At 42.7% G+C, this 27,211-nt stretch overlaps 2 protein-coding genes across 19 annotated transcripts in view; one reads left to right on the plus strand and one right to left on the minus strand.

Moving 5' to 3' along the window:
• PCED1B (PC-esterase domain containing 1B) overlaps positions 1 to 15,195 on the minus strand; it is a 207,393-nt gene extending 192,198 nt beyond the window's left edge. For 7 of the 18 annotated variants that reach the window (XM_061416357.1, XM_061416355.1, XM_061416356.1 and 4 more), the window contains exon 1: positions 6,415 to 6,531. The gene's annotated coding sequence lies outside the window, so the exon portion shown is untranslated. Of the gene's footprint in view, positions 1 to 6,414; positions 6,580 to 6,868; positions 6,955 to 15,102 lie in introns of those variants that run through there. The other 11 variants (XR_009736402.1, XR_009736403.1, XR_009736400.1 and 8 more) reach the window with 9 other exon arrangements.
• AMIGO2 (adhesion molecule with Ig like domain 2) lies at positions 7,056 to 10,033 on the plus strand. Its single transcript, XM_061416346.1, has 2 exons — positions 7,056 to 7,138; positions 7,502 to 10,033. The coding sequence occupies exon 2, from the start codon at positions 7,565 to 7,567 to the stop codon at positions 9,128 to 9,130; it is 1,566 nt and encodes a 521-aa protein (XP_061272330.1). The 5' UTR covers positions 7,056 to 7,138; positions 7,502 to 7,564; the 3' UTR covers positions 9,131 to 10,033.
• Positions 15,196 to 27,211: the final 12,016 nt, after the last annotated feature.

Genomic DNA, 27,211 nt, shown 5'->3' on the forward strand with positions numbered 1-27,211 from the left:
TTACTCATGGAGCATCCACCACAGAGGGCCTTGTATTTGCTGAAAGTAATTGAATAAGTATTTGCTGGTTATATAATAGAGTGTTTATTATATTCTTTCAATTTTATTTTACTCTATTTTGTGTAAATGTTGACTAGCAAATAATGACTGTTTCCAATCAGATAGTTCCTTGAATAATCATATAGCACCTTTACAAAGGTATGATAAATTAATTACTGCTACAGGAAATCATGTTTTTTAAAAGATATAAAATTGGATTCTGAACACTTCATGTAGTTCTCTAAACTGAGTTTGTTAAAAATTATCCATATTTTTCAGAGAAATAAAATCAGCCCCAGTTTTAAGAAATATAATAGCGTTTAAGAATTCAATTATATGATCCCTTCAGGCTAATAATAAGCAAATGAAAACTAGAGCACCTACCATTTATGAACAAAAACATAAAAGGAACCATAATGCTAGATGCATGGCTTTAAGACAGTTTTATAAAGCAAATTTTCATCTGCTTATTTCATTCCTAAGGCTGAGAATTCAGAGTATTAAAAAAAAAAAAAGTCTATTTCTCTTGTTACATAATTATGACAAAGAGAAAATCATCCTTTTGCAACCTTTTCAGGTCCCCCACAACAATGAATTTATTCTTTCAGCAGAAATAAAGTTACCAGTAAGATTATAAATGGGCTTCCCAGGTGGCACTAGTGGTAAAAAACCCAGCTGCCAATGCAGAACTGCAAACCTGGGAATGGGAATGACTGGCCAATAAGAAATACGTAAGTGACTACATGTGCCTAATCCTAACGTGACCTGTGAGCTACAGTAGCTCGTATGTATTGCTAAACTTCTCAGATTAACAGACAGCACCCAGCACTTAGCAGATGCTCAGGAAATATCTGCCAGATAAATGACAGCTGTGCTAAGAGGGGACAGCAATTATAGTACCTCAAATCAGGGGAAATCAGAGTCACTTCCTGCCTGAGAAGTTAGAAGAGAGTTTGCTCTCTGAAACTGAACTGTTAGTCACTCAGTCGTGTCCAACTCTTGGCGACCCCATAGACTGCAGCCCGCCAGGCTCCTCTGTCTATGGGATTCTCCAGGCAAGAATACTGGAGTGGGTTGCCATTTCTTCCTCCAGTGGATCTTCCCAATCCAAAGACTGAACCTAGGTGTCCTGCATTACAGGCACATTCTTTTCTGTCTGAGCCACCAGGGAAACTAGAGTTGCTGAAAAATTAAGTCAGAGTCACAAAGAAGAAATACTGATGCACATGACTTAATCGTAAATAACTTGAAACAATGGTAAGTTCTCACTGTAATTTTTCTTATCCCAAAAGCATTGCAGAGAAATAGAAAATGCAGATAAGAGATGAAAATTTTAAAACCACTGTTATAAGTATATATTCTTTCAGATGATCTTCTATACATACAGATAATTCATATACATGTGTATTTTCTTTTGTAAAAAGTGGAAGAACAATTTTTGGTAATTTTTTGTTATGTCACAGGACATTATTTTTAATGACAATATAGCACAATGCCGGATGGATGCACAATCATTTATTCACCCACATCCCTGTTGGACATTAAGGAGGCATCTTTCTTTTTCCTTTGAGAAATGATCTGCCCCTTTGTGACTGAATACTTAATAAATTAAAGTGATATCTTGACTATAGGCAACTTGCTCTCAGTTACTTTTCCTGAAACAGCAATAAGACTGACATCACTGGGGAAAAAGAGGAGTTTGTGTCTACCCACTGCAGTGATAACTGACCCAGAGGAAGGAACTAAACCCAGATGGGCTCTAACTGGTTAGTACCTCTGTTCTAATCATCTCTCTTCCCGGGGCCTGGGCAACAGCAGATCAGAAAATCAGATTCACGTTTTGAAGTTAAAAGGAACTTAAGAAATCATTAATTGTCATATCCTTAATTGATTCTTAGGTTTTATGGAGAGATGAAAGCATTTTTGCCCAGGACTAGAACTTAGATCTTCTCAACTCAGAACCTGCTGGTTTTCTGTAATCACATAGGGACTTGACACTTATAATTGAAGACTCTGAATAAGTAGAACTTTGAGTCTCAAGGTTGACAATGGCAGGAGCAGATGGCCAATGTTTAAGCTCAAGTGCAAGAAAACCATCTACGTACAACTTTCAAAGGGATGATCCCAACTGGTTCTACAACCTTTAGCTATAATACCTCATCCAAACTTGAAAACAGTATGCTAAGTGAAAGAAGCCAGACACAAAGGCCACATCTTGTATGATTCCATTTATGTTAAATGTTCAGAATAGGCAAATCCATGGTGACAGAAAGTAAATGAGTGGTTGCCAAGGGCTGGGAGGAGGAAAATGGGAGTGACTGCTTACTGGGTCCAGGGCTTCCTCTCGGGAGTAATGGAATTATTCTAGAAGTAGACAGTGTTAAACACGCAACAGTATATTTTCGAATGTTCAAAATGATGAATTTTGCTTATGCAAATTTTATCTCAACTAAATTAAAAGCAACATCATCAACAACAAAAATTCTATCAAGTCCATGTCAGTGAAGACAGGCGATAGAAAGAACAGATGGGGGTGGGGGGTGGACTGGTGGTTCAGTGGTTGGGACTCTGTGCTTTCACTGCAAGGGGCATGGGTTTGATCCCTGGTTGGGGAAGTAAGATCCTGCATGCTTTGCAATCTGTCCCCACCTCAGCCCCCACCCCCTAAAATAAAGGGAGGAGCAAATGGGTAAGTGGTGATTGATTAAATAGTTGCCCCACTGTGGGCTCTCCCTGGGGAGGGCATGTGGGTACTTGCTGCATGTTCCATCCCCATTCCCTGCCCCATTTCTAGCTTAGGGAGATTCCAAAGAACCCAGCCACACGGTGATCCATGCCACCTGGAGTTCAGAGCACAGGGGTTGGAGTTTGAATCCGCATACAGCCAAAAGCACAGTACTGGGTTCAAGATCTGGTTCAGTCACAAATCTTGGAGAATTTACAAAAACCAACTGGAGCAGGCCAAAAGGTTGTGGAGCAGAGTGCACTTGCAGAGCTGGTGGGCAACATTATGTGTTTTCTGTGACCTAAGCTGCAGTCACATTGCAAAATCCCTACCAAGAGGGCTGTCCCTAGAGTGTGCCTTCAGCAGAAAGCTTCCACCTGCAACAATCAGGCCCCTGCAGAGCTAGATACTCTTGTGAATTGTCCCTGAAAACCACTCAAAAGTCCTCTCAGGTTAAAAAGAAAAAGAGGTAACTTTATTATTATTATTTTAATTTTTAGGCCACACCAGGCAGCATATGGGACCTTAGTACCCTGACCAGTGATCAAACCCACACCTCCTGGATTGGAAGACAGAGTCTTAACCATGTTATCACCAAGGAAATAAAAAAAAGAGGCAACTTTAGGTTAGTGTCCCAATTATACCTGATCACAGGATGTATGCTGGAATTAAATGAGATACAGAATGTGAAAGCCCCTCATAGCATATAAAGTTCTATTACAGTATTCATGATTAGTAAAAATGACTCCAAATTATCGAATTAGCCCTATAACAATTTTTTGTCTCCTAGCTCTAATTCCATAGGTCTTTGATTACAACCTGAGAAATTCTAGAAATCACAGGGCTAGAAGACCCCTGAGATTTCATTTACTCAAATCCCTGCCCCCAGGCAACCCCAGCCAAAGGACCACACAGGCTCGATTCAGAATCCCATCAAATGTCAACCCACTTTTTCCTATCCTGGAGTCGTTACTGGTCAAAAAACACACATACAAAAAACAAAAAAACTAATAGATTGTGCCATGTAGAAAAGACCAGAGAAATATCTATCCGTCCTATTTTAAACTCCTGAGAAGGCAACTCAACCATCTGTCTTGGCAACCCATTCTAAGCTGGAACCACCCTGTCAAAAATGTCTCTTTTGGTTTAATCTAAATCTTTCAAATGGAGCCTCAAGCTAATTTTGTCCCATTCCATTTTCAAATAATTTGGAACACAGTTGTTTACCATCTGAATTATAGGATTATACAATATCACAGGGTTTTGGTGAGCAGTAAATGAAATAACCCATGTAAAACACAGAGGTCATATCTGACACATAGTAATAGCTCAATACCTATTTGTTTATTATTACCATCATGTATACTAGGATTCTTGTTTCAAGTGACATGAAACGCAACTCAAAATAATTGAGGAAGAATAAGAAAGGAAAAAGAAAAAGGGATGTGGGTAGAGAATGTAATTAGAAGGGAAATAAAATTGTGCAGTGGCCTTCAGGCACTACTGGATCCGGGACTCAAATAATGTTCACAGGGCTCCTCCTTCCCTCTCTTTACAAGAATTTGAAGTATAGACAGCAGGAGGGCAATGAGTAGATTCACGCTGCCTAAGATAGGTTCCTCATTCCCCAGTTAATTTATCAAAAATTCCTTCAAAGACAAGTAAGCGGCAAGCACAGTTCTAGAAGCTAAGAACAGAGCAGTGTTCAACATAAAACATTTCACCCTTGTGGAATATACCTTCTAGTGGAAAGGGTGGATCTGGTAGAAGAAGAAGGGATTCCAGAAACTGTTATCCGCCACAAAGTAAGGTCCCACCTTACACCATCATTAAGATCAACTGTTGGCTTTCACTCACCAAGTCAAGTAAACCCACCCTTTTCAAAACTCTTTTCCTCTTGGTAAATGTGCAGAATCCCCAAAATCAGGTCTTCAAATGGGTAAACAAACTTGCCTTCGGATTTTGAGTGTATTTAGTTTATTTAGGCTGTGTAATCTTTGCACAAAGTTTCTAAGATGTGCCTGCAGCCCTAATAACATAACATTCTGCTTCCATTTTCAAAAGCTACTTTTCTTTTTAAACCATTTTTGTTTGAAATATAGGTCTTTCTCCCATCTTCATTTTTTTTCCTTTGAATAGGATGTTGTTTAGTAAAATCCTGCAAAAACCTGGTCGTCTATTAGTCGTTTAAAAAGTGTTCCTCTGGGTAATTTTAATCTATTTCTCTGTGTTAATCATTATAACTGTAAAAATGAAGCCCTGGACACTAAGTTTTTTTTTTTTTTTTTTTTTTGAGAACCCAAAGAAACGTGGCCTAAACTTTAGAAAATCTCAACCTCTGCCTTTCCCCTGGGAACTTGCAGAAAGAACTGTTTCCTGAAGCATTTCAGACTGTATTATGATAAACTTCGACTTTTCAGAAAACCAAAACTAATCTGAATCAAGCTGCTCTCACCTGAAAAACCTCAATTTACCGGTGCTATTTCAGATTCATTCCACAAACAGCCTAGCTAAATTAATGATGCACACAATTCTATTTACACTTGGCACTGGCCTAACAGATCTGTGCCATCACATGAATCCATTCATTGACAATGTAGAGACCAACGCGCACTAAATTCAAGGTGGCTCAAGTGTGTGTGTATCGGGGCCGAGGAGTCGGTCGTCTACGTCATCGCTTCTATTTTTCAAGTACTATTACAAGTTATGTGCCCTGCCCCCAACTGTCTTTCTCAATTTAGTGCGTTTCAATGTCCCTGTCCCTTCTGCTTTGGTTAGTATCTCGTCAGGGAAGTAATTCAGTTCTTTAAATCCGGATATAATGTATAAATGGGTCATTTGGCTCAGTCAAATCCCATCATTAAAACTGATCTCCGAATTAAACAAAAATGGATTTTTAATCGAAAAGCTCATCAGCTCCACCCCGTCTCCTCACTTCGCCCGGCCTTGTCCACCCGGTCTCGCACCTTTCCTAGCTTGCCTCTTGGGAAAGGATGAAGAACCTCGGCAGACACCCCTTCCGGGATCAGTCTCTATCCCGCGCGAACACATTTTGAAAAAACAAAAACAAAAACGGCTGGCTTTGGGATTTTTTTTTGCTTTTAAGCTTAATACTCTTATCTTTGCCTTCCGGGCGGAAGGTCGGCTCCAACCCTTCTTTCCTGCGCTTCTTCGCGAATGGGGCACGAACCCTGATGCTTCCTCCTGAGTTAGGAAAGAGACCGAACTTCCCCAGGAGGTGCGCAGCGTCCCCGCGGCGCTTTCGCGGTTCCTTCCCCCCAGTAGGAGACCCTGTTGCACCGGAGGGAACGCGCCCGATTTTTCTGCTTACCCCCCGCCCCCCTTATGAGGGTGGAGACCGAAGCCGGCTTCGGTGTTTGTTTTGCAAACCTACAAACCCACTGTACTTAGCGCTGTGCGAGCCCCCCGGGCCTTCGCCCAAAGAAGGGTAGCGATAAAAGGTCGAGGAGCTCAGCGGACTCGATGGGAGAAAAACGCGACCCCCGCGGTCGCGACATGTGGGTCTTCAAGGCTGCGACCTCTAGCTCCCGGGCTGGGCGTGTCCCTTAACCTCCCTCGACCCCACCAGCCCGCGAGTCAGGGCTGGGCTCGCCGACGCGATTGGCAGCAGTGCGCGAGCGCGTCCTCACCCCTGGGTACGCGAGCCCGGCCTCCGGTGTGGGTCCCCCGCCCCGCCGCGCGGCCGCTCTCCCGGACCCAGAGGGGCAGGAAGAGGGTGGCGGCGGGGCCGCCGGGTGGGTGCGTGGGGGGGCGCCGGCCGCCGCTCTGATTGGCTGCACCGTCGCCCCCTCCTCGCGCCGCGCGCCCCCTGCCGCGCGCCCAGCCGGCTCCCGCCCGTAGCCCGGGAGCAGGTTTACGCTGGAAGGAGGACGCGCAGGGGCGGGACTGGTCTCCCCGCCCCGTACCCGACCCTGAGCGCGCGGGGATAAAACCCGGCCGGTGGCGCCGGGGAGCCGGGGCCCTGCTGCCTCCCGTGAGCGGAGAGGTGGGGCCGGGTCCGATCCGCTTCCCGCGCCTCCGCCCCTCGGACCCGGCTCCAGGAGCCGGGCGCCCCACGCGACGACCTGATCGCCCAGGAGGTACCTTTAGCCGAGCAATGAAGAAAGCCCGGGAGAACCAACCGGAGCCGGTCGAGACGTTTCCTGCGGCCGGGGTTGCTGCTGCTGCCGCCGAAACGGCGGCTTGAAACTCTACAAAGTTGCGAGCCAGCGAGAGGCTGCCGCCCGCCGGGAGCAAAAGGGAAAGGAAGTCTTAAGATGCCGGAGTGACAGACGGAGACAGACGGACGCACAGACCTGCAGAAGACACCACGTCGGCGGCCTATCCCCGGAGCCCGTGAGGCGTCCCAGCTCTGTGAGTTGCTTTCTGGACGGGTGGCTTGCTAAGTATTTCCCTGTAATTGTTTATAAGACGCGTTTATGTATTTTTGTGTCTCCTAGAGAGAAAAAAACAAACCCAACAACAACGCAGGATGCACCTTAAAAAACAATTGAGTTTCTGATATTGAGAAGGTTGTGCCAATAGAATGGAACTGTAAATGCCTGTAAGCAGGAGTAACCCAGGAAAAATTGGCATCTAACATAGACTCCCCAGTGTGAAAAAACCCTCCGTTTCAAAAGTTACTGGAAAGAAAGCCAGATATTACTCTTAAGGGTTAACTAGTGCTAGTGAATCTTTGTTTTTTTAACCTCTCTTTAAATATTGATTGTTTACCAGGTTCACTGGTGGGAGGCTGAGCTGGTGGAAAAGGCTCCTGGAAGAGACTCAGAGGCAACCATAATGTCTTTACGTTTACACGCACTGCCCACCCTGCCTGGAGTTGTCAGACCGGGCTGCAAGCAACTGCTGTGTTTGTTGGTTATCACGATGACTGTGAGCCGTGGAGCCTCCGGGGTGTGCCCCACTGCTTGCATCTGTGCCACTGACATCGTCAGCTGCACCAACAAAAATCTGTCCAGGGTGCCTGGGAACCTTTTCAGGCTGATCAAGAGACTGGATCTGAGTTACAACAGAATTGGGCTTCTAGATTCTGAGTGGATTCCAGTATCGTTGGTAAAGCTGAACACCCTCATTATTCGGCACAACAACATCACGAGCATTTCCACGGACAGTTTTTCCACCACTCCAAATCTGAAGTGTCTTGACTTGTCATCCAACAAGCTGAAGACCGTGAAAAGTGCAGTGTTCCAAGAGCTGAAGGTTCTGGAAGTGCTCCTGCTTTACAACAATCACATTTCCTATCTGGATCCTTCAGCGTTTGGAGGGCTCTCCCATCTGCAAAAACTGTACTTAAGTGGAAACTTTCTCACGCAGTTTCCCATGGATTTGTATGTTGGAAGGTTCAAGCTGGCAGAACTGATGTTTCTAGATGTTTCTTATAACCGGATCTCCTCTCTGCCAATGCATCATATAAATTTAGTGCCAGGAAAGCAACTGAGAGGTATCTTCCTTCATGGAAACCCCTTTGTCTGTGACTGTTCTCTCTACTCCTTGCTGATCTTTTGGTACCGTAGGCACTTCAGCTCAGTGGTGGATTTTAAGAATGATTATACCTGTCGCCTATGGTCTGACACTAGGCACTTCCATCAGGTGCTTCTGCTCCAGGATAGCTTCCTGAACTGCTCTGACAGTATCATCAATAGTTCCTTCCGTGCCCTTGGCTTTATTCACGAGGCTCAGGTCGGGGAAAGGCTGATGGTCCACTGTGACGGCAAGACTGGTAGGGCAAATACCGATTTCATGTGGGTCGGTCCAGATAACAGAGTGCTGGAGCCCGATAAAGAGATGGAAAACTTTCATGTGTTTCCCAATGGAAGCCTGGTTATAGAAAGTCCTCGTTTTGAGGATGCTGGAGTGTATTCCTGTGTTGCAATGAATCGGCAACGTCTGTTAAATGAAACTGTGGATGTTACAATAAACGTGAGCAATTTCACCATAAACAAATCCCATGCACACGAGGCATTTAACACAGCTTTTACCACTCTTGCAGCCTGCGTGGCCAGCATTGTTTTGGTACTTCTGTACCTCTATCTGACACCGTGTCCCTGCAAGTGTAAACCCAAGAGACGAAAAAATATGCTAAACCAAAGCAATGTCCATGCATCTATTCTCACTTCCGGCCCTGATAGTGATGCCCCCACTGATGAACGGAAGGCAGGGGCCGGGAAAAGAGTAGTGTTTTTGGAACCCCTGAAGGATACTGCAGCAGGGCAGAATGGGAAAGTCAGGCTCTTTCCCAGTGAAACGGTCATAGCTGAGGGCATCTTAAAGTCCACGAGGGTGAAATCCGACTCAGATTCAGTCAATTCAGTGTTTTCAGACACACCCTTTGTGGCATCCACTTAATTTTGTGCCTGCATTTGTACAATGTAGTGATTGAATCTCTTTATATTCAACCTTGTGTGTGGTCTGCAAAAATAAACAGCAGGGCAGAAATGGGGTTGTTCTGTATTTCAGAAATAAAACCAAAGGGTCTCTTTCACTGGTTTATAAGTAATGTGGTAAAGCACTTAGGTTCATGCCAGAGAAAGATGGAGTTATATTTCAGAGTTTAAGTTCTAGATAATACCTTCATCTTTAGCACCACTGATAATTTCAAAGCTGAACTGGAGGTGACGTGACTGACATTGTCCTTTCACTTGGGATTCTTGAAAGAAAAGCTAAATTTCAGATATTAGAGATTTTACTAACTTATTGGGACCAAAGTTGAGTTATGTTAAAGAAAAGTGTTCATTTTTAAAAGATGCAGAAGGAAGAACCAAGCAGCAGTTGTTTATAAAGCACAAAGTACAGTTAGATTTGGGGATACTTCAGTTCATGTTATCATTGCAGACCAAAGTAAATAGACAGTCCTCATCAAATTTGCTGAGCAGTGCCACATTGCACATGGTGTTAGATAAATAGTACAGTAAAGGTACATTTGTTTGACTATCTTCTTTCCATTCTGTACATCTCCTATCCTTGTACAAAAGATCTTATTGAAAGTTTAAAGCCATCATTATTTGTTGCCATAAATATGTAAGTGTCAATGCCAAAATGTCAGAGTAACTTCTTCAGCCTTTGTTCTAGGAGACTAATATTTGTCTATATGCTTGTGTGTGTAAAAGTCTTAAATTATATGAACTGTTAAAGAGATGCCACTATATTGTACTTTGGACATTTGATTTAATGTAAATACGTGTGTTCTGCGACTTGATGTTCTGTTTTATTTGGCTATTTAAAAATATAAATCTAAGACGTTTTATGTGATCTGATTGTGCTGCTTTGTGTTAAACACCATCAATTGCAGATTTCTCTCCAAATTTCTTATACAGTATAGATTTTTTTTTTAAAGAGGAAAAAAGACTATGGAGTGTCCTACCCAGTGAATACCTTCAATATCCCATTTTACCTGATACCATTATGCACTTCAGCCAGGTTTGAAAGTCACTTAAGCTCTGAATTTGGAACATGTAGGAGCCTCCTTATTCCCATCCCTACTGTGAGATAATCAACTACCCACTTTGAACCTAGGTTTTCTCAACTATGAAATGGAGATTTCAGAGGTTCCTTCCCACCCTGGAAGTGATGACTTCCCGGTGGTCTTAGATCCATCACAGACTTGCACTGACTTTCTGAAAATATCCCACGTACTAATAGAGGACAGGAATGGGATTAGGACAGGCTAGTGTAACACTGCCTAGGTCTGAAGGTCTATGGATTATCAAGTCCAGCTGCTTTACTTTCTCAGGGATAAATGAAACCCAAAGAGGGCTGTGGGTTGTCTAAGGCCACACAGTGAGTTAGTGACAGGGATTCAAGGAGAGCTCAGTTTCTGGATTCTTCCTGGTGAAAATAAGCGAGTCAAAAAGTGGCTATTTTTAATGATAAGGATGGTGAAGGAGCCAAAGAATGAGGCAAAACAGTGGTCAGAAAATGACAAAGGGGAATGAATCAGGGATGTGTTGTCGCTAGGGCTGAGAAGATAATTAAAAGATGGAGGTAGGTCACTGTAACAAGCATTTGGAGAACTGGAGAATGAGATGAGGAGGAAAGACTGACTTTGGTAGTGGTGGTTTTGGGGGAACGATGGATCCTTGGCGACAGCTTGATAAGTGCCAAGCCGGGCACCTAGTGACAGATACCCATCAGCTGTGGGTTAAGGAGTGGGTGTGTGCATAGGAAATACCATAGGATGTTAGCTATTGCTCAGTTGACTTGACAATTCCTTATTGCCTAGTTGGTGTTAACAACTTACTGCCTCTACCTTTTAAACATAGACCTCACTTGTTAAATAAGATCCTTCAGTCCCAAGGATATTACAGGAAAGCATTTTATTCCAGTTCCTGCCATTTAAGCAATTAGGAAGAACTGTGTGACCTGTGTGATCTTTAAAATCTTTTTTTTCATTCATATTTGGATGAAGAGATACTGTGGTTCATTCAGGGTCACACAGGGAGTCAGGACACAGAGGGAAACTCCTGAACCACTGACACTCCAGCAAGGGGAAGGGCTGCCTCCAGGGGCCGTGATCACCAGGGTGCTGAGTGTGAAAGAACATGGCCGGCAGTGGGATTCAAGATCTCTGAATTCAGCCTTTTCTGGGCCAGATCTCTAGGGTCTTTCAACTCTCAAACCCTTGATCCTAGGAAGTGCATGCTGCCTTTGGCAAGGGACCATGGACAGTGCTGGCAGTGGGGAGTTTGGAGAGCCTGATTTTGGCTAATCCTAATCCTGATGCTTGGTTAAACGATCAGCTGAGTTGAGATCAAAACTAACATATTTACAGCTCAAAAAAAAATGCATATATACATATACATGTGTATATATATGGATGTATGTATAACTGAATCACTTTGCTGTCATCTGAAACTAACAACATTGTGAATGAGCTCTATTTCAATAAAAAATAATGCAAAAGCAAATCCTGAATGCTGTAAAGCAAAGCTTTGTTTTGGACAGGAATAGGAAGGCATGGTGATGTAAAAGCGTAGAACTGAACGTTATGCTGTGGAATTTTAAGTTCTTACATGTATCTTCTTTTTTGAGGGAGTGGGGAGGGTAGAAGCCTGGGGGCTTCCCAGGTGGCACTAGTGGTAGAGAGCCTGCCTGCCAGTGCAGGAGACACAAGACTCAGATTTGATCCCTGGGTCAGGAAGATCCCCTGGAGGCAGGCATGGCAATCCATTCTAGTATTCTTGCCTGGAGAATCCCATGGACAGAGAAGCCTGGTGGGCTATAGTCTATAGGGTTGCAAAGAGTCAGACACAACTGACAAGGCATAGTGTGCACGTAGAAGCCTGATCACGTGTATTTTAAATGTGGGAACAGAAGTGATTTGTACATTATAAATTTGTTTCACTCAAAACTTTTATATAATTTTCCTTCCAAGTAATAATTTGGATTTATGTACCTGGGTTATTCTTTTAAGGTACTTAGTATTTTTTAGTACTCAGTTATGAGAGAAGTGGGTACTCTGGAAAAATCAAACAAAGATCACATATGTGAAATTTTCCTGGGCTTATAATATTTTTTCACTATAAGATACTAAGTTGATGATAGCACCCTCTATTAATCATGAGTTACATTTTAAAATATACTTTCAAGACCTATTATCTGAACTAATGCCCTAAAACATTAATTTATAGTCAACTTCTGCATGAATCCTCACTGTTTGGCCTAGAGAGATTTAAATATATTTATTTTTAGCTTTAGTTACTTGAATTATTTGCCTGGAAAACATGTTTGTTTGTTTGTTCTTATTTCTCTAAATAAACCTTTTTTCTAAAATGTTAATCAGAAGGGACGTAGGTGAAACTTACAGGGGTGGAAACATAAGAGGGGCAAGAAGATATGCTGTCAGTCCAGATTCTAGAAAGACATCTGATTTGGATCATCCTGCTAAGCACTGTTAAAGCAGGATACAGCCTAAACACCCTCCAATATTGCTGGCTTTTCCTTGGCCATGACTGCTCCTTGCTGATTGTCACCTTTTAGTTTCATCTGCTTTACCGAGCAGTAAGTAGGTCTGGAGAAAGCAATGGCACCCCACTCCAGTACTGTTGCCTGGAAAATCCATGGACAGAGAAGCCTGGTAGGCTGCAGTCCATGGGGTCGCGAAGAGTCAGACACGACTGAGCGACTTCAAGTTCACTTTTCACTTTCATGCGTTGGAGGAGGAAATGGCAACCCATTCCAGTATTCTTGCCTGGAGAATCTCAGGGAGTCGGACACAACTGAGAGACTTCATGTTCACTTTTCACTTTCATGCGTTGGAGGAGGAAATGGCAACCCATTCCAGTATTCTTGCCTGGAGAATCTCAGGGACAGGGGAGCCTGGTGGGCTGCCGTCTATGGGGTCGCACAGAGTCGGACACGATTGAAGCGACTTAGCAGCAGCAGCAGCAAGTAGGTCTAAATCAGAGCATCTCCATGGGGTCACGGGGGAAAGTTAGATAAACAGGGGTTTCTAGTAGCTACCCTCTATACACTCCCCAACCAGAAGCTCTGATTCAGGCCATCTGGGGTAAGGCCTGCATGTGATTTTTTTTTTCCTAAATAATTATGCTTTTGCTTATTTTGGTGAAACATACCCCCCCCCCCCCCGGCCCCAAGAAATGAGGCTTTAGCAAATTTTGTGTTTGGGGCTATGTCAAAATACATTATTATTACTTGCTAATAGATTTTTTAGTAAAAAGAAGAATTTGTGCACACAAATTCTAATATGTTGGGAAAATGAAAGACTTTGATTCTCTGTTACTAAATAAACTCTAGAGTAAATTGTTGGCTATAATTTATAATTTATGATTTTCTAAATTATGAAACACAGAGTAATTACTTTGAGATCAGTAGATCTCTGATTCTTTCATTTTTTAAACCTATTTTTGGCTTGAAAGCAGCGACGACAGATCCGGTTCGTGACAATGAGCTTTGGGGCTTTCAAATCTGATTAGATCATAGTAACATGAAGGCATATCCCAAGGATATCTGAGTGCAGATTTCGGCTACAGAGAACAAACTTCTTTGTTTTTTCAGTATATTAGAATACTATTTTTAAAAGAGAGTACTGAAATTCTTTTCATTGTTCTCTATACCTCTTTGCTCAAGAACCAGCCCCCAAAGCCATATTTTTTTTAAATTTTTTATAATATGAAAGTTAGTGTGGAAAGATAATGGTAGTTTGCCCTTGCAAGTATTATTGGGTGGTAAGATATAAAATGTAGAATCTAAAACTCTTATGATAACCTCCTGACTGATTCAGAGGACTGCTTACGGGACCATTATTATTTGTGAATTGATTGCAGAAGGGGTATCCTCTTACAGTGAGGTCAGAGTAAACAGTATGGAAACACAGACCCTTTTATAAATTGTAAAAGGTGATATATCAATATATGTATATATTAAATATTAAGTGTTTGCAAAGTGCCAGACATACTGTGAGAGATGGTACTTATTACTCCTCATCACAGAATCTCTGAAATGGAAAATACTACCACACCCTTCATTTCAGATAGGAAAAAGAGGCTTAAAAGGGATAAATAATTTTCCCAGGTGACTCAGTTAATAAGTCATTTTCATAATGATAATCATTTTAAAAATATCTGCACAGAACTCTTAGAGATGTTCTACCAACAGCATGGGTCATAAGTAAACTTTTATAAAAGTAATGAGTGCTCACGGCAAATCTGGGAGAAGAATGGAGGGTCAGAGGATCAGAAGTCATTCAAACATCATAAAGGTAGAAATTTTTATTGTTTTTTCCCTTAAAACACAAGTAGCAAAATTAGAAGTCCATCTGAAAGGATTTGGTCACATAGATGAAACCTCCCCAGTCTGCAGGGTCTTTTCATTCTGGTTGCTTTTCACACGTGAAATTGCTTAATATGCAAAGCAGATATCTGCTTTATCATTATAACTGACACATTCAAGATTTTTAAATGAGTAAGTGCTTAAAATGTTTTTAAAATTAAAAATGGTCCAACTTACAGAATAAATATTTCTGATATAAATGTTTCTGATATTTTAAATGTCTGGAAGAATGGTGGAGGCAACTCAAACCCAATGGGGGATATTTTCAACTAATTTTCATATTAGATTTCTAAAAGTTATTTAAAAATTACTGTGTAAGGTAGCTTCACCAGCTTACCTGGTTAAATTTCTCTTTTGGGTAATATGTCAGCAGAGTATCAAATATCAAGAGAATTTTGCAGTATCTATAGGTGCTGGAGGACAGAGGAAATGAAAAGTACCCACCAAATTGAGAAGGTATCTTGAGACAGAAAAATGAGGCAGGCTGCTCTATATAATCAATGGATTGGTTTTTTAATAGGGTAACTTACTCACAGAGTAGGATCGGAGTCCAGCAGGCAACTATGCAGAATCGGAGCCACACTCTGCACCTCCAAAGGGTCACTGAGGCAATTTTGTTGTTACCCAGGGTATAGAGTAGGTGCTTGGAAACAGGACATGCATTCCTCAGTCAAGATTCACAAATGGGTCACTAATCTCGTGGGCACCAGCAATACATCAGTGAAGGTTTCCATCATTGTTTGGGGACTAATAGAGCATAGAGGCCACCTGGTCCTAATGATTTTAAACAATACTCTTTAACTACAAAGCTCTTGACAACAAGGAAGTGATTTACTGTACAACACAGCCCTGAGTAGGGTCAGCAGAAGGACAGGAGAAGCTGTAAGGGCCCCAAGATGGCGTCAGTTATGCTAACAGCCATACTCTAGGATTTTGGTGTCATGAAATCAAGTGTCATAAGATCAAGGGTCAAACCCTTGATGATGAATGGCCAGTGGTAACCAAGAGAAGATTATTAAGTAGGCCATATGTGCTATATAATAACTACCCTCTCCCCTTAAGGAAGATTATAATACAACTGAGAGATGAAATGCAAAAACCTGAAACAGTTCAAGAGTAAGAGTTGATTTGTCTACTAGTGACCAAGCTGGCAAATAGGAGATGAGAAATGGATGATAATTAGCAGACCTTGCTTTACCCAAATGGGCTAATGTGACACAGGCTTGAACACTAGATAGCCATCCCATAGATGCTCTGAATGTTATCATAACTGGGATCCTTACCCCCAGAAAGGTTATACCTTAAGGAGGTGGCTCAGACTAGTTAACAGTGTTCTAAAGTTTATGTCATAGACTCTATTTAAAATTTGACTATTCATCTATTATCATTTGTGATCAAACCTAGAGGAGAAAGAGACTTTAATACTTAACACTGGTCCTCTACACTCACAGCTCCAAACTTCACCTCCATTAGTTAGGATGAAGACTTCTGAAATGTCCTAGCTGTGTTGAGAAATGAGAACAGTAACAATAATAAGGGTTTATATATTTTGTCTTATACCTATGAGAAAGTTATTATTTTTACATGCATTTTACAGCGGAAGAACTGAGGTACAGTGGGAGAACTGAGGCTTAAAAATGATTTTTCTAAAGAACATTGGCTCATTGAAAAAGCAAGAGAGTTCCAGAAAAACATCTACTGCTTTATTGACTAGGCCAAAGCCTATGACTGTGTGGATCACAATAAACTGTGAAAAATTCTTAAAGAGATGGGAATACCAGACCACCTGACATGCTACCTGAGAAATCTGTACTTAAGTCAAGAAGCAACAGTTAGAACCAGACATGGAACAACAGATTGGTTGCAAATTGGGAAAGAAGTACATCAAGGCTGTATATTGTTACCCTGCTTATTTAACTTCTATGCAGAGTACATCATGAGAAACGCTGGGCTTGAAGAAGCACAAGCTGGAATCAAGACTTCAAGGCAAAATATCAATAACCTCAGATATGCAGATGACACCACCCTTATGGCAGAAAGTGAAGAAGAACTCAAAAGCCTCTTGATGAAAGTGAAAAAGGACAGTGCAAAAGTTGACTTAAAGCTCAACATTCAGAAAACTAAGATCATGGCATCTGGTCCCATCACTTCATGGCAAATAGATGGGGAAACAGTGGCTGACTTTATTTTTCTGGGCTCCAAAATCACTGCAGATGGTGATTGCAGCCATGAAATTAAAAGATGCTTACTCCTTGGAAGAAAAGTTATGACCAACCTAGATAGCATATTCAAAAGCAGAGACATTATTGTGCCAACAAAGGTCCATCTAGTCAGGGCTATGGTTTTTCCAGTGGTCATGTATGGATGTGAGAGTTGGACTGTAAAGAAAACTGAGCACCCAAGAACTGATGTTTTTGAACTGTGATGTTAGAGAAGACTCTTCTTGAGAGTCCCTTGGACTGCAAGGAGATCCAACCAGTTTATCCTAAAGGAAATCAGTCCTGAATATTCACTGGAAGGACTGATGCTGAAACTGAAACTCCAATTTTTTGCCCACCTGATGTGAAGAACTGACTCGCTGGAAAAGACCCTGATGCTTGAAAAGTGGGAGGAGAAGGGGATGACAGAGGATGAGATGGTTGGATGGCATCACCGACTCGATGGACATGAGTTTGAGTAAGCTTCAGGAGTTGGTGATGGACAGGGAGGCCTGCCGTGCTGCAGTCCATGGTGTCTCAAAGAGTTGGACATGACTGAGTGACTGAACTGAACTGAAAGAACGTTTATTAAGAGTCAGTTTCATTATTTGAATCCCGTTGTCTGGATCCATCCAGAACCCAGCCTCATAATGTCTGTTCTGTGATATACTACACTGTATGCTTTCCACCTCTGTAACAGGGCTTTACTCATCATGTCCCCTTTGTCCTCCTGCTTATCTGGCCTCAGGTGACCCTTCCTCCAGTGGTCTGGCTCTGCTTTCAAGACTCTGAACCCTTGTCCTCTCCCTGGCACACGCTGTTTTGACCCTTAACTGGTGCTGGGCTTTTATTGTTGTTTCTATTCAAATTCTTCATCTTCCTGACCAGATCCTCCCTCAGCTGCTTGAGGAGATGTTGTCTAGCTCTTTATTCAGCCTCTAGCCTGTAGTAGGTGTTGGCATGTCTTAGCTGTTCAATTATATTCATTCATTCAACACACAATATTGAATACCTACTATGTGCTTGACTCAGAGATCCACAACCGTCCAGCTGTTCCCAGTGTTTGAAGAGACACAGAAACACGGTTTTAATGAGGCAGTTGTGCTGCTAGAGCAGTGCCCAAAGGCAGGGAGGTCAGGGAAGTCTCCTGAAAGAAAGGCTACCCCCGCAGAAGTTTCAAGGAAGTCTATGATTAGAGAGGTCTGGTTAGTGCTGGACATATAGACAGGGTGGATGGAAGGACAGTGAAAGTCCCCTGGGATCCTGAACGTTCGATCGGCAGCTGAAGGAATCAGCACTGGCGTTCTAGGAGCCACCTGGCAGGACGCGCTTCAGTATCTTGATCACTTGGTCCTCTGGATGCGGCCCAGCGTGAACCTTTCTCATTCCAAATTCCACCCTCACTGAACACGTAGCTGCAGCATAGTCCTATTTCATAGTTCTTCAAGAAGGATACATAGTAAATTGGCTCATGTAAAGGCTTATAGTGTATTTTACCGGGCTAAAAAGAGTTAGAAATATTAGCTTCTCTTGAGTAACAATGTGGGTGTAGTATGGTAATGGCGAAATAATGCTGCTTAATTCAGTTATCACTCTATAGACCAAGGAATATCTCAGAGCTAATGTTTATCCAAGCCTCACCGTAATTAAATTCACATTGCTAGCCTAGATATTGATTTGACTATGCTGGTTTAATAACAGTAAATGATTTGGGTGGGAAGAGAGAGAAAGATGCGATTTTCAAGGGAAAAGAAAAAGAAAGACACGACTAACTGACCTGCAGAATTGAATTACAACAATTCTGGCTGCTTACTGGGCATTTGTGTGCGTTTTTGCCTCAACTCTGCCTGGTTAAATACTTCTCCAAAGCTTTCATGCTTGAATGAGTCCGTCGAGAAGTCTAGACTTCAAGAGCTATGCACAGGATCTTTTTTTCTTTTTTGCTTTTTTCCAACTGTATTCGTTTTTCCAAAGAAAAGGATCTTGCCCGAGGTACAAACATAATGAAAGGCCTGTGATGTGAATGTCTGAAAGAAGTTGTTTATTTTTTATTTGTTCTCAAATTTTTAATATTCATACTTAATTACAACCTTAGGGAAGCCTTGAGCTCTCAAATCTGACCTACTTCAAATCAGTGGAGAAAACAGCCAGATCTCCCCTAGGCAGCCATTTATAATAACTTTGACTCTTTCCTAAAACCCAGAGGAAATGTCTTTCTTGATCCTGGGCCAAGTTTGTCAGGAACTATTTGTGTTAATAAATCTTATTCATGTAAGGATTCAATCGAAAAAATCATATCATTAATCATAATATATAATTTTAATAAGGAACTTAAAAAGAACTTTAATTAGCTATTAGTATAAAGTGATTTGAATGACAAATGTATTACTGCATTTTTTTTCTTGTTTAATTGGTCAGTGTTAAACATCTTAGGCATTTGGCAGAGTTTTGGAAAATGAAATTATATGCAGCCCCGTACAGGATCTGGGGTGTCCCTAAGGAATGCAGTTTAGGTATTGCTGTTTTCAGTTCAGTTCAGTCGCTCAGTCGTGTCCGACTCTTTGTGCCCCATGAACCGCAGCACGCCAGGCCTCCCTGTCCATCACCAACTCCCGGAGTTTACCCAAACTCATGTCCATTGAGTGGGTGATGCCATCCAACCATCTCATCTTCTGTCATCCCCTTCTCCTTCTGCCCTCAATCGTTCCCAGCATCAGAGTCTTTTCAAATCAGTCAGCTCTTCACATCAGGTGGCCAAAGAATTGGAGTTTCAATTCTGAAACTTCATCAGTCCTTCCAGAGAACACCCAGGACTGATCTCCTTTAGGATAAACTGGTTGGATCTCCTTGCAGTCCAAGGGACTCTCAAGAGTCTTCTCCAACACCACAGTTCAAAAGCATCAATTCTTCGACGCTCAGCTTTCTTTACAGTCCAACTCTCACATCCATACATGACTACTGGAAAAACCATAGCCTTGACTAGATGGACCTTTGTTGGCAAAGTAATGTCTCTGCTATTTAAAATGCTGTCTAGGTTGGTCATAACTTTCCTTCCAAGGAGTAAGCGTCTTTTAATTTCATGGCTGCAATCACCATCTGCGGTGATTTTGGAGCCCAGAAAAATAAAGTCAGCCACTCTTTCCACTGTTTCCCCGTCTATTTGCCATGAAGTGATGGGACCAGATGCCATGATCTTAGTTTTCTGAATGTTGAGCTTTAAGTCAACTTTTTCACTCTTCTCTTTCACTTTCATCAAGAGGCTTTTTAGTTCTTCTTCACTTTCTGCCATAAGGGTGGTGTCATCTGCATATCTGAGGTTATTGATATTTCTCTTGGAAATCTTGATTCCAGCTCGTGCTTCTTCCAGCTCAGCGTTTCTCATGATGTACTCTGCATATAAGTTAAATAAGCAGAGTGACAATATACAGCCTTGACATACTCCTTTTCTACTTTGAACCAGTCTGTTGTTCCATGTCCAGTTCTAACTGTTGCTTCCTGACCTGCCTTTAGGTTTCTCAAGAGGCAGGTCAGGTGGAAAGGTATTCCCATCTCTTTCAGAATTTTCCACAGTTTACTGTGATCCACACAGTCAAAGGCTTTGCATAGTCAATAAAGCAGAAATAGATGTTTCTCTGGAACTCTCTTGCTTTTTCGATGATCCAGCGGATGTTGGCCATTTGATCTCTGGTCCCTATGCCTTTTCTAAAACCAGCTTGAACATCTGGAAGTTCATGGTTCACGTATTGCTAACGCCTGGCTTGGAGAATTTTGAGCATTACTTTACTAGCATGTGAGATGAGTGCAATGGTGCAGTAGTCTGAGTATTCTTTGGCATTGCCTTTCTTTGGGATTGGAATGAAAACTGACCTTTTCCAGTCCTGTGGCCACTGCCGAGTTGTCCAAATTTGCTGGCATATTGAGTGCAGCACTTTCACAGCATCATCTTTTAGGATTTGAAATAGCTCAACTGGGATTCCTTCACCTCCACTAGCTTTGTTTGTAGTGATGCTTCCTAAGGCCCACTTGACTTCACATTCCAGGATGTCTGGCTCTAGGTGAGTGGTCACACCATCGTGATTATCTTGGTCATGAAGATCTTTTTTGTATAGTTGTTCTGTATATTCTTGCCACCTCTTCTTAATATCTTCTGTTTCTGTTAGGTCCATACCATTTCTGTTCTTTATTGAGCCCATCTTTGCATGAAATGTTCCCTTGGTTATCTCTAATTTTCTTAAAGAGATCTTTAGTCTTTCCCATTCTATTGTTTTCCTTTATTTCTTTGCATAGATCACTGAGGAAGGCTTTCTTATCTCTCCTTGCTATTCTTGGGAATGCTGCAGTGAAATGGATATATCTTTCCTTTTCTCCTTTGCTTTTCTCTTCTCTTCTTTTCACAGCTATTCCTCCTCAGACAGCCTTTTTGCTTTTTTGCATTTCTTTTTCTTGGGAATGGTCTTGTTCCCTGTCTCCTATACAATGCCACGAACCTCCGTCCATAGTTCATCAGGCACTCTGTCTATCAGATCTAGTCCCTTAAATCTATTTCTCATTTCCACTGTATCATCATAAGGGATTTGATTTAGGTCATATCTGAATGGGTCTAGTTTCCCGGAAACCCACCTGACAGTCAGGAGACTCAAGAGACTGGACTTCGATCCTTTGGTAAGGAGGAGCCCCTGGAGTAGGAAATGGCAACCCTCTCCAGTATTGTTGCCTGGAAAATTCCATGGGCAGAAGAGGCTGGTGGGCTCCAGTCCATGGGGTCAAAAAGAGTCAGACATGACTGACGCAGTATTGCCTGCCTATCTTGTTGTGGTGGCTGACTAACTCCCCTGCTATTTGTCACTGAGAGTAGTCTCTATTTCTGTTCAGTTTGCAGTACCACACCCTTGGGGAGAAAGGAGTCAAACATCCCATACATCTCTTGAATTTAGGGCCGTTGCCAGGATTCCTGCCAGGCAACGAAGCCTCATCCCACAGAGTCCTAAAGATTTAGAGGAGATGGTAGCAGAGGCATTTATGGGAAGTTTTTCCTGGCTATGTTTTCATCGCCTCTATTTATTTTTGGAGAATACTTAGAAAATGTGTTTTTATTTGCCCTTAGACCACGTTAAAGATAACTCCACTATGGAAACTTGCCCTCCAGCCCCAGCCCACTCTGTCTCTCTTAAAGGCATACTTGACCCCTAGAAAGTGCCAGGTGTGGATCACTTTACTATCTATGGGCATTTCCATGCAATGTGTTCATATTTGACCTAGAAATGCTTTCTGGGTTGTTGCATAAATGTGATTCTTCCCATAGTCTTTCTCATTTCAGTCAAAGGCAACCCCATCCTTCCAATTGCTCAGCCCCCAAACTTGGTATCATGTTTGACTCCTCTTTGCTTTCATACTATAAATCAGCGTTCCCCAACCTTTTTGGCACCAGAGACTGGTTTTGTGGAAGACAAGTAAAGTGGCTCAGATAGTAAAGAATCTACCTGCAATGCAGGAGATTTGGGTTTGATCCCTGGGTCAGGAAGATTCCCCTGGAGGAGGAAATGGCAACCCATTTCAGTATTCTTGTCTGGGAAATCTCATGGAGAGAGGTGCCTGGCAGGGTACAGTCATGGGTCACAAAGGGTTGAACACGACTGAGCAACTAACACATGGGTGGGGGATGATATTAGGATGATTTGAGCACATTACATTTATTGAGACTTTATTTCTATTATTATCATATTGTGATAATTTGGTAATGCCAGCGATGGGGAGCAACTGTAAATGCAGATGAGGCTTTGCTTGCTTACATCCTGCTGTGGGGTCCCAGTTTCTAACCGGTTCTGGAAATTGGGGATCACTTCCCTAGATCTATACCATCAGGGGGAAAATGCCCTTGGCTCCACCTTCAGCAATAGCTGGAGGAATGTGACCTCTTCTCACCGCCCCCAGCCCATCCTCATCTCAGCGCCCTCACTGGATCATTACTGTGCCCACCCCCATCTTCCCGCTCCCACCTGTCCTCCTGCCTTGTCTGTTCCTAAAACTGCAGGCACCTGTGACCCTTCTGAAGCATAAGCCAGCTCCTGTCCTTCCTCTGGACTCGGTGTGGCTCAAGCCCTGACTGCTGGAGGCACACGTGGGGACATCGAAAATGCTCTCGGGCCTGGGCTCCATCTGTGGAGACTTGGATTCACTTGGTTTTAAAAGTTCCACAGGTGACTGCAAAGCCATGGTTGAATCCTCAGGAAGATCTACCAGCCCTTCCCCACCCTCTGCCAGCTCTCTGGCCTCGTTTCCACGGCCCTCTCCCACCCTCACTGTGCACCCTCTCTTTGGCCTCTCTGCTCACCAGGAATGCTCCCACTTTGTGCTTGGGATTCTCTTCCTAAGTCCTGCCTGACTGGCTTTGCCTCCTTCAGATCTTCACTCAAATATCACCTAAGCGAGGCCTCTGACCAGTTTATTTAAAATCAGATCCCCTGGACTACCGCAAGCCCACCCTCCTTCTCCTCTTTCCTGTTTTATTTTCCTGCATTGCCTTCATCGCTGGCTGACATCCCTTGTATTTTGAATGTTACTATGGAGTTCCACAAGGGCAGGAATTTTAGCAGGTTGTTTTTTTTTTTTTTTTTTCTGAGTTGTGTTCCTGGTGCCAAGAATAGTAGAAATAAATATTTGCAAATAAATACTCAATGAATGAAACACATGCAGGAAGGAGCTGTAAAGCTGCCCACGGAGGTGAGGAAAGGCCAGGACAGGCAAACAGTGCTGACAATGATTGGCTTCCCTGAGGCACGTTTTCTACTTTGTCCCCCAGTTTGCAACATTCTTTTTCACCCCCAGAAGAGCACAAAAAAGGCTTGGCCAAATTACATCTAAGTTCCATTCCACGTATTTTCCTTTTATTTAAGGTGTTTACAGAACGATGTCTTGCTGGGCACAGGAGAAGCAGGAAGCAAGCCTGTCTCCTCTCAGCACCTGCTAACCGGGTGAGTGATGCCAATTAGTGGTGTGTCAAGGGCCTGAAAAGAATCAGACTGGGCTTAAAAGGGATCAGGCAGTAAGCCTGACACAGATTTAATAAGCTGTCTCCTACCTTCGGAGCAGGTTTTTTTTTTTTTAATTTTTGAACCTACTTCTGTCAAGAGGCATCCCGACTACTTTAGTGGATACCCAGCAGAGATGCTGTTTACTCAGTGACTCCCAAGTGCAGTCAAAGATGACCTCTGGGGGGGGGGGGTCATGTGGTCCAACAGGCCAATTAACTCTTCTCCTTGTCAATACGTGGAAACTTCCCGCAACTTCCATGGCAACGTATTTTCTGAATTAATTCCTGGTATGAGGAAAAAGCAGAGAAGGCAATGGCACCCCACTCCAGTACTCTTGCCTGGAAAATCGCATGGATGGAGGAGCCTGGTAGGCTGCAGTCCATGGGGTCGCTAAGAGTAGGACACGACTGAGCGACTTCACTTTCACTTTTCACTTTCACGCATTGGAGAAGGAAATGGCAACCCACTCCAGTGTTTTTGCCTGGAGAATCCCAGGGATGGTGGAGCCTGGTGGGCTGCCGTCTATGGGGTCACACAGAGTCAGACACGACTGAAGTGACTTAGCAGCAGCAGCAGCAGCGGCAGCATGAGGAAAAAGTTACATTACCACAGAGAACACCAGGCAAAAGGAGAAACCTGAAAGTGGTGGGGTGGGTACCACAAGGCTTGGTCACTCAGAAAACCCGCCCACTCCAGGTGATGGCCAACTGTGTGGTGGTGGATGGGAGGTGCTTGGTGAACTGTGAAACGCAAGACGACCTTGATGATCGAAGATGGTGACTGGGCCGGTGGCTGCCCAGGATAGGTCGCCCTGGCGCAGTGGCCCCCTCCTCCATCAGTGTTTTCCAGAATCTCTCCTCCTTCCTTCTCTACCTGGACTCTTCCTTCTGCTCCATTGAGAGTTTGTGTAATATCAAAACCAAGAGAGCAGAGGCCAGTGAACTGCTTTTGGGAGATGATTACTTCTCTTGCCATTTTATACTCTATATTGGTAAGCACTTTTTTTCAGGTCTGTGCCATGTCATCAACTTAATTTCTGACTATTAATACTAACATTGAGGAATAAGAAATGATGATGAAAAATGAATAGCTAACATTTGGTGAGCACTCGCCAAAGCACAGCCTCTTTTTAAAGTGTTTTCCAGGTAATCCTCCTAACGACTTCTGAGTTAGGGATTACTTTGAAAGCCCCTGGCCTGCACTCAGGCTGAAGCACAGAAATTTAGAAACTTGCCGAAGGTCATCCAGCCGGTCAAGGGTAGAACCAGTGCTCATCCACATTTCATTTAATCTAGGCAATGCCACACTGAAGTAAGCACTGTGAAGCCATCTTACCTAGGACTGAAAATGGAAAGAAATGAATTACTCACTCAAGGCCATATGGCTATTAACTAAGAAGTTAAGATATGAACCTGTTTGGCTTCAAAGCCCTTGGCTGTACTTTAGTTGGTTTCTTGGGTAAAGCCAACTCTTTTTGATTCATTATTAATATTCTGAATTTGGTATTACCATAAGTTTTGCAGCAAGCAGGCATCCAGATATCCCTAGATATTAGGTTAAGAGTCTATCATACTTAGCTTCATTTTAAAAACAGCCAGTCATCAAAGTCTGAGTAGCAGCACCTTTGAGTTGAAAACAATGATGACGCTAGGCACCCGAGACTGGTCTGTGCGCTGGGCACAGTGCCAGGTTCTTGCTGATAGAGTGCAAAGAAGTGCACCATCTCTGTGAGGCAGGCATCAAAAGACCCACTTTCAGATGGGAAAATTTGCCTGAGGCTACGTAACAGAGCTTGCACCTAGCTGAGAGGGGATATGATTTTATATCCCTCGACCAAAGCACACGGTCCTCTCTCCACCTGTGGTTCGTGCAAAAGCCATGTGCTGAAGGGTACCCCAGGTATCTTAAAGAAAGAAAGAAAGAAAGTGAAGTCACTCAGTCGTGTCCGACTCTTTGCAACCCCATGGGCTGTAGCCTACCAGGCTCCTCTGTCCATGGGATTTTCCAGGCAATAGTCCTGGAGTGGATTGCCATTTCCTTCTCCAGGGGATCTTCCCAACCCAGGGATCGAACCTGGGTCTCCCACATTGTAGACAGATGCTTTACCATCTGAGCCACCAGGGACATCAGGTATCTTAGCCACATCGTTATTTTTTATTTATAACAAAAGAACTAAGAATGCTTGTCATTGCATTGGGGAGCTTTTTGAGTGTGAACCCTTTCTGGGCTTGTCTGAATCCTTCTGAACAGGCAGCAGGTTGTTCACTGGTCCCAGATAGCCATCTCAGGAAAAATGCTACTATTGGCCACCAGGAAGCCTCTTGAAAATTGAAGATATTCATCATAAACCTAGCTTTTCTGTTGGGAAACAATTCTGAGAGCATATCCTACACAAACTAGGTCTAGGAACACCTGGATTCCTATGCCAAAAAGCAGATATGGAATCCATTTGGCCCATAGGCCCTTCTTTATGCTCATGGATAGATTAAGTTTATTTATTCATTGTTTTAAATGTTCATATTAAATTCTTTCCAGAAAGTGTTTATTGACAGCTGGATAAAAATCAACTGAATGTGTCCAATAAAAGTATTTCTGAAAATATTAAACAGCATCTTTTTCTTCCCATGTGTCTCCCTCCCTCCCTTCCTTTTTCTCACTCTTTCTTTTTAAATTAAATCACTACATGTTTAATAATTACTTTGGTTCTAGTCTAGAAAAGCTTTAGTACTACTCTCCTAGACTAATATATTCTTTAGAATCTCATTTTTGGACTCTGCTAATATATGCCATTTATAGTCTGAAAACACATTGTGTTTTATCATTCAGCTCCATTTCTAATGTTAAATTCAACTCATTACTATCACTAGTCTTTCTTTTTATAATTTATTTTATCGAACTATAGTTGATATACAATGTTGTATTAGTTTCTGCTGTACTGCAAAGTGATTCAATCACACATACATGTGTATATATATATTTTTCATATTCTTTTCCCTTGTGGTTTATTACAGGATATTTAATATAATTTCTTCTGTTATACAGCAGGGCCTTGTTTATCCATTCTATATATAATAGTTTGCTTCTGTGTCCATCCTAAAGGAGATCAGTCCTGGGTGTTCATTGGAAGGACTGATGTTGAAGCTGAGACTCCAATACTTTGGCCACCTCATGCGAAGAGCTGACTCATTTGAAAAGACCCTGATGCTGGGAAAGATTGAGGGCAGGAGGAGAAGGGGACAACAGAGGATGAGATGGTTGGATGGCATCCCTGACTCAATGGACATGAGTTTGAGTGAACTCTGGGAGTTGGTGATGGACAGGGAGGCCTGGCGTGCTGTGATTCATGGGGTCGCAAAGAGTCGGACACGACTGAGCAACTGAACTGAACTGAACTGAATTCTAAATTCCCA

The sequence above is a fragment of the Bos javanicus genome, chromosome 5, assembly GCF_032452875.1.
Source record: "Bos javanicus breed banteng chromosome 5, ARS-OSU_banteng_1.0, whole genome shotgun sequence".
In the NCBI taxonomy this organism is placed as follows: domain Eukaryota; kingdom Metazoa; phylum Chordata; class Mammalia; order Artiodactyla; family Bovidae; genus Bos; species Bos javanicus.